Source organism: Cenococcum geophilum (genome assembly GCF_001692895.1).
Source record: "Cenococcum geophilum 1.58 unplaced genomic scaffold K441scaffold_61, whole genome shotgun sequence".
NCBI lineage: Eukaryota > Fungi > Ascomycota > Dothideomycetes > Gloniales > Gloniaceae > Cenococcum > Cenococcum geophilum.
The window spans coordinates 569,859-580,870 of record NW_027137619.1 but is presented as its reverse complement, the minus strand read 5'-3'; the positions used below and the strand labels follow the sequence as shown (position 1 = coordinate 580,870).

At 44.4% G+C, this 11,012-nt stretch overlaps 2 protein-coding genes across 2 annotated transcripts; both read left to right on the top strand.

The window, feature by feature from the left end:
* Nucleotides 1-293: 293 nt before the first annotated feature.
* Nucleotides 294-2,208, top strand: K441DRAFT_681423 (Phosphoacetylglucosamine mutase; the record flags this gene model as incomplete). The annotated part of the gene is made up of 5 exons (XM_067651471.1): nt 294-377; nt 441-659; nt 715-729; nt 784-1,290; nt 1,354-2,208. 5 exons carry the CDS (start codon nt 294-296, stop codon nt 2,206-2,208), a joined length of 1,680 nt encoding a protein of 559 aa, XP_067498484.1.
* A 1,945-nt stretch (nt 2,209-4,153) lies between these two features.
* On the top strand, nt 4,154-7,788 carry K441DRAFT_620275 (DUF221-domain-containing protein). The gene is made up of 4 exons (XM_067645918.1): nt 4,154-4,486; nt 4,543-5,100; nt 5,203-6,470; nt 6,536-7,788. The coding sequence occupies exons 1-4, from the start codon at nt 4,391-4,393 to the stop codon at nt 7,485-7,487; spliced, it is 2,874 nt and encodes a 957-aa protein (XP_067498483.1). The 5' UTR covers nt 4,154-4,390; the 3' UTR covers nt 7,488-7,788.
* The last annotated feature ends 3,224 nt before the right edge of the window (nt 7,789-11,012 follow it).

Sequence of the window (11,012 nt, the reverse complement as noted above, 5' to 3'; positions counted from 1 at the left end):
GTCCTTTTACCCCTCCTTAAACCTCAACAGCAGACTGAGGCGGTGTGCCATCTGCAGATGTTCAGCAGGGAACATCGTGGGGGTTGTTGCTAAAGAGGTTTAGCGGAGTATTTATTTCCGCCACGCCTGGTACCTTTCAGTGAGGCTCTACTCTGGTGATCCCCACCTAAGAGCTGGCTGACTTTCAGCTCCAGCATTGCTCCTCCATAAGTCCACTCCCTCGCCATTGCACGTACTTTCTTTGCGACACTCTTTCTCATCATCTGCGATACCACCAATTCGTTATATCCACCATGAGTTCGCTCGATAAGATTCTTGAAGCTTCCGCGAAGCACCCGCCCGCGGAGGGGGTAACATACCAGTATGGCACGGCGGGAGTAAGTGAGCCTATATCTTGACATTACGATGATGCTGATAACCTGCGCAGTTTCGTATGAAAGCGTATGCCTCTCCAAGCCAAAGATCGACGAAAAAACCTGGCGAAGATGTCCTACAAAGAAGCTGACCGCAACAGCGACGTCCTCGACTCTGTTGTTTTCCGATGTGGTCTCGTTGCGTCTCTCAGATCCAGATCACTTGGTGGTAAAACAATCGGAGTGATGATCACGGCATCCCACAATCCGCCAGTGGACAATGGAGTCAAATTGGTGGATCCTACTGTATGCCCTACCTGCCTTGAACTAGAATTAGACGAGTGCTGAATATTACCTATAGGGTGAAATGTTAATTGTAATTCGGTTCGGTACCACCCTACATAACCACCCTACTGACTATGCTGAACAGGCCTCTTGGGAAGGGTATGCCACCGAGATGGCAAATGCGAAGACTGACCAGGAGCTTGTCGATCTCTATAAATCTTTGGCAGCAAAGAACCGTATTGATCTCAATGCACCGGCTCATGTCGTCTTCGCAAGAGATACGCGTGCTTCTGGCTCAAGACTCGCAGCTTGTCTCACTGATGCCCTGGTTGCTTCTGAAGCTAAGTTCACTGACTATAAGATTTTAACCACCCCCCAGTTGCACTACATGGTGCGTTGCATCAATACCAATGGAACTGAAGAGGAGTACGGAGAACCAACCGAGAAGGGGTACTACGAAAAGCTCTCTAGCGCGTTCAGGCTAGCTATGAAGAATAAGAAGCCGTCGGGAGCTTTGACTGTCGACTGTGCCAACGGCGTAGGTGGCCCTAAGCTAGTAGAGCTAATCAAATATCTTCCACCTAAAGATGAGAGCCTTGACATCAAGGTAGTCAACGACAACGTACTCAACCCCGATAGCCTAAATGTTGAGGTAGGAAAATGACGTGTTCCCTTCCCCAAGAAGAGGAACTTAATGCTAAATCTCTTACCATAGTGTGGAGCAGACTTTGTCAAAACTAGCCAGAGGGCCCCGCCTTCATCGAAAGCTGGTCCTCTAGATCGCTGTTGTTCACTTGATGGAGATGCTGATCGAATCGTCTACTATTTCACGGACAAACGCGGCCTATTCCATCTCTTAGACGGCGATCGCATCGCAGCTCTAGCAGCCGCATTTCTCGCGGACTTGAGCCGCCAATCCGGACTTGCTGAAATTCTGAACATAGGCGTTGTCCAGACCGCGTATGCAAACGGCGCCAGCACCAAATATATCGAAAAGGATCTCCGTCTTGCAGTCAGATGCACTCCCACCGGCGTGAAGCATCTGCATCACGAAGCAGCCAACTTTGATATTGGTGTCTACTTCGAGGCCAACGGACACGGCACCGTTATCTTCTCCGATTATGCGCGTAAGCATATTGCTACTCATGAACCGAAGTCTCCGGCCCAACGGGACGCCCTTGAGATACTACAAGCTTTGCTTCAGCTCATAAATCAAGCCGTTGGAGACGCGTTATCCGACATGTTGCTAGTTGAAGTGGTTCTTGCTCACAAGGGTTGGGGCACCGAAGAGTGGCTTGGTATCTACAACGACCTACCCAATCGCCTTGTTCGTGTCGTCGTGTTGGACCGCAATGTGTTTGTGGCGGAAGACGCCGAACGCCGTCTCGTCACACCGAAGGGGGCTCAGGCCGCGATCGATGAAGCGGTAAAGAAGGTTAGACAGGGGAGATCCTTCGCACGTGCTAGTGGAACCGAAGATGCTGTTCGTGTGTACGCGGAGGCAGAGACTAGAGCCGAAGCAGACGATCTCGCAAACAAAGTCGCGGCCATCGTCAAGCAGTATGGCTAACTGGCTATAGACGGTCGTTCCCTGGTGGCGAGTGACACAGGGGAGGCTGTAGATGAGATTGGCAACATGATGCTATACATGCTGTGGATGACTAAAGATTTGATTGAGATGATGCATGCCTGTTTCTGGATTAACAGGCTTGGGTAACATGAATTGGCGTTGGTGTATATGCGGAGCCCAGAAGCCTTTCCCAGATGCGGCATAATGGGTGCTAGGTACCAAAAAGTCTTTGTTTATATGTCTATCTCTCAACCAGTCTAAAGAAAAGCTTGCGTTTAGCGTGACATGTGTCGTTGCTATTTCCTAGGCAGTGAAAGTGGCATTGAGTGATATTCTCATCCTCTTAGCCGCCGCTCTTCTCCACATCATTGTCTCTTCCTCCCCAAGACTTCTACTTCCCATTCTCATCGGTTGCATCATTTCGTTCCCGGTGTCCGTCAGATAAAACTCTCATCTTCATACAATAGTTCTTTATCCTCGTCTGCCTTTGTTCACCCTCGACATCTCCGGGACCTCTCCTCGTCACCATTATTTGACCCTAAGCTTCGGTTGATACTTATGTTCTCTCCTTCAATCGCACCATGCGCTTAAAGCTCTGTACAACGTCATCAACTTTCTTGCATTTGCATATCTAGGTCTACAACAGATTAAGCCTAAGAGCCCATCCCTCCGCGGCGGTATTTAGACACATACATCACTAAAGCTTAGAAATTATCTTTCTACTAACTATATAGAGCCACTATTGAGACAATAATATGATCCCGGACCCCTTAGTTGGAGTAGGTTGGCACTACTCATAATAAGCGTTACCTACACTGCTGTATTTCAGTTGCAAGCCACAGATAGAGAAATTTCGTAAATACATCTTTTATCTACTCAAAAATAACCCTTTTATAAAATAAGTCCCGTCACCGGGTTTGGAACCTTTGGATATTGTCTTTAGGGAGAGCTGGATTCTGGTATAGTACACCCTTATACGTCTTAGTAATGATGAAGAATTTGTCTATTCTAAGAGGATAATACTACTGTCCACATCAAATCAACACTATTGGAGTACCCCACAGCATCGTTCTGCACCGAAACAAGTGTGAAGCACCATACAAGAACCTCTTTAACTATCTCGTAAGAATCCTACGAATAAGGTAAAGAGGGAGATGGAATTAGCATTTGCGTAGGATGAGAGGGAGAAGGAAGTGGAAATTAGGAGCGTAAATTTCGAAGGAATTGGTGGGATTTCCGGAAGAGTTCCCTAAAGTGATGCACCCCTCGCCGATGGTATGTGTTTATAAGATCTTCAGCCTCACCTCTTAGACGTAACTTTTCAGGTCGCCTCGAAAAACTAGTAGACGACTATGATACAAGTGATAGAGATGGTAGATGCTCAACCAGCTTGTGAACAACGGCACAGGATATAGTAAGCAGTATCGAATTCGGATCGATCGGCGGTGGTAATGAATAGGGTATTCAAGGCGTCTATTCTACCATATATCTAAGAGCGAATGACAGTGTTCATGATTAATAAATATAGACGGTGTCATGAGCGAGTTGAAACCATGTCCACGCGGTTTCATGCTTGCAATAGGTGGACCCCTGGGCTGACACGCACCATGTCCACCGAGAACGAAGGTAAATTACTTGGTAGCAACCTGCGGCTACTACCGTGCGATGCCGCGACCTCAGCAGCGATGCACTACTACGCACAAAATTTTGTAGAGCTAGAAAGATGTACGATGTTGCCACTCCGGCGCGCCCACTAAAAAGTCGCGTGCCGCAAAATCTGGGCATTTGGCGCTCCACAGTGGCTAAAAATACAGCCTTCATGCCTGCATGGACCCTGGTTTCACGCCAGGGGTACCGGCGTCAAATGCTTGATGATGCGCAGAAGCAGCCACTCAGCGTGCGCCGCGGCCCCGAAACAAAACCGTTTCTGCACCTTCACCACCAAGAGTCCTTTACCACGCCTTTGTTCTCCTCTTTTTTCGTCCCTCTTTTGTTTTAATATATTTTGCGGGCTGTGATTATTGACTAAACACGGTTCCATCTTCTGCAATATACCCAGTGTGACAATCTCCTTGATTGCCGCAAACCCTCTTGTTTTCCCCATTCGATACTTCACCAAGGACAACTTGCGCGTAGAACCTCAGCAATTGTCTTCATCATCTTTGCATACGCATTTCCTACCATGTTACCCAGCTCGGCTGGCTCTTTGCTGGCCAGGGAGACGACGAGCTCGACGGACGAGTTCCTCAAGCTCGTCTCAGATCCCTTTTCCAGTCAGGTACACGACGCCCCTCCACAATAGCACGCTAAGAACTCCCAACTAACACGCTATAGCTTTCGTCGAAATCAGTCCTCGTCGCCCTCGGAACATCTCTAGGCGTTACTTTCGTTATTTCTCTCCTCTTCTGCCTTCTTCGACCATACAATACTATCGTTTACGCTCCACGACTTCGACATGCAGACCAGAAACACGCGCCCCCACCAATGGGCAAGGGCTTATTTGCTTGGGTCAAGCCAATTCTTAACACAAAGGAGGATGCCCTTGTCGAGAAGATTGGTCTCGATGCCACGATATTTCTTCGTTTCACCAAAATGTGTCGCAACATTTTCCTCGTCCTCTCACTTGTCGGCTGTGCAATCCTCATACCGGTCAATGTGGTTGGAGGACACCCAATGTACAAACAGTGGGATAAAAGCATAAATGGCTTGATGAAGATGACTCCACAGTACATGTTTGGCTCGATATTCTGGGCCTTCGTCGCATGCGCTTATGCATTTGACGGGGTTATCTGCTACTTTCTCTGGCGAAATTACAAAGCTGTGACTGGACTACGGAGGGCATATTTTGACAGCCCAGAGTATCAGGCCAGTTTACATGCGAGAACTCTTATGGTATGTTTCTAAACACCTTTTATTATGCCGGATATTTCTACTCAACTACTCCACATACATACTAGTCCACAGTCTAAGAAGAATCTTTACTAATTTTGTTAGGTTACGGATATCCCCAAGAGCCTCCGCAGCGATGAAGGCATAGTGAAGATCACAGACGACCTAAAAACCACCCCAGAAGTGCCCCGAGCAGCCATTGCACGAAATACGAAGGACCTACCAGATCTCATCGAGGAACACCAGGAAGCTGTGATCGAACTTGAGAAAGTTTTGGCTAAATATCTCAAAAATCCCAGTAAACTACCGGCAAACCGACCAATGTGCAAGCCCTCTAAGAAAGACTCTTCTCATGCTGGCAAGAATGAGAAGGTTGATGCAATCGATTACCTTACGAGCCGGATTGATCAGCTGGAAAAGAGGATTCGAGAAGTACGAGAGTCTGTCGATAAGCGTGATGCGATGCCTTACGGGTTTGCAAGCTACGAGAGTATTGATTCAGCACACAGCGTTGCGTATCTAGCTAAGAGAAGACATCCTCATGGTACTACCGTGAGGCTAGCTCCCAAGCCAAATGATATCATTTGGAAAAACCTCCCATTTACTCCTGGTACTCGGAAACGGCGACGCATTATCAACAACCTGTGGGTAGCGCTACTCACTTTGGTTTGGATCGCGCCCAACGCCTTGATTGCTGTCTTTTTGACTAACTTGTCAAATCTTGGGCTTGTCTGGGCTGGATTCAGGACCCAATTGGAGACAAACCCAAATTTTTGGGCTGTCATCCAGGGTGTTGCTTCGCCAGCCATTACGTCGCTTTTCTACTTCTTTCTACCATCTATTTTCCGCCGACTTTCGATACAGGCTGGAGACGTGACCAAAACATCTAGAGAGAGACATGTGATCCATCAGCTCTTCTCTTTCTTTGTCTTCAACAATCTCATCGTCTTCTCGCTCTTCGCTGCCCTTTGGCAGTTTATTGCTACAGTCATTGACGAGACCAAGAACCAGAACAAGACGCTCATGCAAGCTTTGCAAGACGGCCAGCCCTTGGTCAAAATAATGTTGGCTTTGTGCAACGTTTCGCCATTCTGGATCTCCTGGCTACTTCAGCGCAATCTTGGTGCCGCCATTGACTTATCTCAAATTGCCAACCTAGCGTGGGGCTCTTTCGCTCGAAAATTCTTGAGTCCAACTCCTCGGCAGATGATTGAATGGACTGCGCCTCCACCATTCGACTATGCAAGCTACTATAATTATTTCCTTTTCTACATGACCGTTGCTTTGTGTTTTTCAACTCTACAACCGGTTGTACTACTGGTCACTGCACTTTACTTTGTTATTGACGCCTACTGGAAGAAGTATCTCTTAATGTAAGTTGATTAAAACAATCTACTCCACAAGTGGCGGTTTTTTTTTAGCTAACAGTTTGATTCAGGTATGTCTTCATCACCAAAACCGAATCTGGCGGTCAATTCTGGCGTGTCCTATTCAATCGGGTTCTTTTCGCCGCCTTTGCCTCCAACGTCGTTGTCGCCCTGCTCGTCTCTGCCCGCGGAGACCGCTGGCCTATGCTCGGCGTTATGGTACCACTTCCCTTTCTCCTAATCGCCTTCAAGTTCTACTGTAAAACCGCCTTTGACAATCAAATCCATTATTACACCAAAGGCGAAACTAAAGGTCCCGAAGCTGCTATGCCTATTGACAAAGAGTCGCGTCGCCGCGACCGTGTAGGTGTTCGCTTTGGCCATCCCGCTCTGTATAAACCACTTACGATCCCAATGGTACACGAAAAGTCTCAACATCTCCTCAGCCAAATTTACCGTGGCCGGCTTGACATGGACGCAGATGCTGCAAACATTGCAGGTTACAGTGATGTCTACAGCATGAAGCGTATGTCCCGCGATCGGCCTGGCAAAGCTGCTGGCGCACCGGCTCCCTTTGAGATTGTCTCGGAACAGAACCTCGATTTCGAGAACTTCAAAGACCGTCCAGAGTTTAGCGAGGAATTCGGTGGGGATGGCGAAGTCTATGGTAAACCTTCAGATCTTATTCGATCTGGAACTCCCGGATCTGTCATGACGAATGATCGCGGCCGCAGTGTCTCTCGCGACTCGGAACGTACATTCACTCCGGACGAGGAGGGTGTTTCCGGCACAACATACCCTGCTGGTTACCATACCACTCCATCTACGCTAAGGGAATACAGTCCTAGCCCCGATGGCCAGAAGTATGGAGGTGCTGATATGACTACTACGCGAACAGAGAGTAATCCATACCAACTAAGAGATGAAACTGCTTTGTTGCATGGAGCGGCACCCATGGGGCATGAGACGCCTCGTTTGGAAGAGAACTCCAACTTCGATTACTTCAGAGGCCGGCCGCTGTGATTAAAATTTTAGAATAATTTACGTGCGTAAAACCGCCGGGCTGAAGAGACATCCTGTATTTTGATGTAAACCCCCGGACTCGGGGGTTGTGGTACGGTATGAGTCACTTCACAGGCGTTTGGAATTGGGATGCTATTTTTGAGTGTAAACTGCGATGAACGAATTTCTGCATTTGATGGCGTGTTGAGAGCATGCCACGGGGTCCCATTGCCCTCTAGAGCTGGTGCCTGGTTGCACGGGTGGCTTACATGCGGTTTATAGAATTCTTTAATGCCGAACACTTATGATAAGCTAGAGCTGTTCTAACTATAAATTCGCTGTTATAATATAACATATGTGAAGTCAATAATTGCTCGGTAAACAGCTGAATTACTAATGTCCCCTTATACGTTACTGGACTTGCTCTAAATCGAAGATATCCGCTCCAAGCTAATTCCACTAAAAACCCAGCCTAGTCATGACTGAGTGAACTATCTCACGTATATTTGTTCATTCTACTTAGGATATTTTAACTTATATGCGACGCGTTAGATCATAGTATAATAACTAATTCAATCAGTTCTAGAAGGATGGGTTCCAAGGCATATTTCCTCCTAGCTGCAGGCTTTCGGAAGTGGAGCCTATTAAAAAGCTTCGCGGACAGAATCGTAATATAAAATTTAGGCTAGGACACTTTAGTAGTCAATTATTTATACCCGGTTGCTTAACATGCGGTGTTATATAAATTTCACTACACCTACAGTTTAGAAGAGTCTAAATACGCTTACCATTTAAGAAGTTATACTCAAACTTTATAATTTGCTTTTAACACTTTCTTAATAAGAAACAAAACTTTATGCAAGAAGCTCAATTTCCAGGATAGGGCGATGTTCCCTACTCCAATAAATTTTATAGGTGCAGAAATTTGTCACAACTTCTCTAGTTTTCGGATTTTAGAGTTTCCCTCGCACTTTCCTAAAAGCTTCACGAGCTCATTAATCTTCATGCTTCATACTCTCTAATATCACATCTTTGTTTTCATTCTCATGCATTACCACAGCAATCTCCAGCGTCCGCCTATGTTCAAAGAAGCATTCTCTATATCATCTAGTTTAATCAGTTCGGGCAAAGCACTTAGTATGCGTATCTATTCAGGAACATAGGGCAGCAGCAATCTGTAGATCAGTGATCTATTTAGGGCGGGGTCTATTGGGGCTCCAATGTGGATTCGGCTTCGATGTGGATTTGGATTAAGCCTTCTAATTAGTGGATCGGAGTAGATCTACGGTTAATTTAACTCTTAGAGCTCTAGATCTATACCCAATTCAAACTACGGCTATAGAGGAATAGAGCGCTAAGGAGTTAGTGCATAGAAGGGAGCCAATCGGTAACTCTTAACTCTATTACCGACTTAGTGTCTATTAAGTAGTGTATTAGCCATAGGACCCAAAATACCTAGTTATCCTGCCGGAGGATATTTACCCGCATTATCCGGGTCAAATGCCTACTGCAGCTATGAGAATGTGGTGGATATTTTACAGGAAACAGCCGGGAGGCATAGCTGGACTCAGGTTAATTCTTGCCCTATATGGCTGTTCACTGGAGAAGGATATAAGACTTCAGTCTCCTGTATATAATCTCAGAATATTAAACGTCTTGGAAGAAAGTTAGGTTTGCGGGACTAGGGGTTAATATTACTCTAGATAAAGTTTTTATAGTATTCCCCACGCTTTTAACCCGAACTCTTTGCCCTTTTAACTCCCATAGCCTGCGCACACAAATTGGTGTGCAAAGACAAAAACTGAATAGGAAAAATATGAAATTTTATTAGGTTGGAGAGTGTATTCATCCTTCGCAAATGGGCTTCCATCTTTATACGCTCTTAGGCCAAGTCGCCTTAGAACAGAGATAAGAAGCTCAAGGAAGTAAGGGCAAAGAACATAAGATATTTTAAGGGCTGTGGACCGTAGCGCGTCAAAGCTCCAGTCTAAATATTATTATTATATATTTAACGAGTTAATATTAATTTAAGCTTGGACGAAGTAATATAGCCGCTTTAATACACTAATAATCTACAGAGAGATCTTATTAGAACTATCTATATTAGAGCAATTAGTAAGAGAGAGTTTTACTTTCTACTTTTTAGTCCCTAATTATAACTTAGTAACTAATATAGTATCTAAAATAGCCTTCTAAAATAGCCTAGTCTTATCTATATTATAAATATCCTTTAAAAAATAAGGCGCGATAATTGCATAAAGCTCTATTATATAATCTTTAGCGCCTTCTATATTAACTAATATAGCCTTACTATATTACTTTCTCTTATAAATTCTATTACGAGATTTAAAGCCTTCTAACTAGCTAATTAACTACTTAGGCTCTAGTAACTCTGCTGATATAGGTATACAATTTTATAACTAAGTCGCGGCAGCATAAATAAGGTCGCCTATAATAAAAATGCGAGAGTTCTATCCCTTACACCATTGAAATCGCGCGTAGAGTTGTGGCCTAAGCTTAACCAATTAAACCTAGGCGGTCAGCAATTCTGCCGCAACACTAAAAAATTATTACAACCTAAAAATATGTAGAGTTAAAATAAAATAGCCTGCCACTAATTAATCCTTAGAGCTTATACGCTTAATATATTCCTTTTAGCATAGCCTAGATTAATAAAGCGAAATGCAACAAAGCCTACACCCAAATTTAGTGCGTAGTGTCCGCTTTAGGCACTTTAAACCCTTTCTATACCTTGCTAAGGAATTATATAATAGCTTATACAGAGGCTTCCTTCCACTAGGCCTTATAATTATAGTCCTTTTTCTAGCCTTAACGCACACTAAATACGTCTTATTTGCTTTATTAATAATAACTAGCTTATATCTGTGATTTATTAGTATTTAGGGGACAATTTAGCTTATAGATAGACGAGTTTCTAATATATTAGCAGGCCGAATTAAATGCTTAAAAAGGGCGTTTATAAGATCTACTATAAAGTCTTTATGTCTAGCTTTATGTGGCCAGCCAGGTATAGCAAAAAAAGAGAGCTTATAGTAGTTGGTAATAATTATATTAATTAAAAAGTAGAATAGCGGCTTCTAAGTACGCCTATAAACTCTTAAAGAGGTATAATAGGACCTTATTTAGTCTGCTATATCCACGCCTTTTATAAAGCGGTTATAGAAGTCGATAAAGCATGGGATCTAGAGCTATTTACGTACCTTATTACCGAAGATCTTACGTGTTTAAGCTGCTCCTATAGCTATAATAGCCAGACACTTCCTCTCTCAAAGTATCTTCGCGGAAGCTAGTAATATATAACGTTAGTAAGATGGCCATAAAGTTAAGGTAGTTAAGCTACTTATTATTAGCGACAGTGCTTATAAAGAGAACTATCTGCGCATCTTTCTAAGTAAATTCCATTATAGTATTATCGTCTAATGTAGCTATATAAAGCATACCCTATAGAATCTTAGAATTATAGAAGAGCTTAAGTTATATAAGCTGTGGTTTTATTCGTTTGTTATATAACTTATTATACAGCCT

Bases quoted from the DNA above. Each gene is read 5' to 3' on its own strand.
- K441DRAFT_620275 (XM_067645918.1), top strand. From the start codon at position 4,391: ATGTTACCCAGCTCGGCTGGCTCTTTGCTGGCCAGGGAGACGACGAGC. The intron at 5,101-5,202 runs GTATGTTTCTAA...TAATTTTGTTAG, and splicing joins TACATGCGAGAACTCTTATG to GTTACGGATATCCCCAAGAG. The intron at 6,471-6,535 runs GTAAGTTGATTA...AGTTTGATTCAG, and splicing joins TGGAAGAAGTATCTCTTAAT to GTATGTCTTCATCACCAAAA.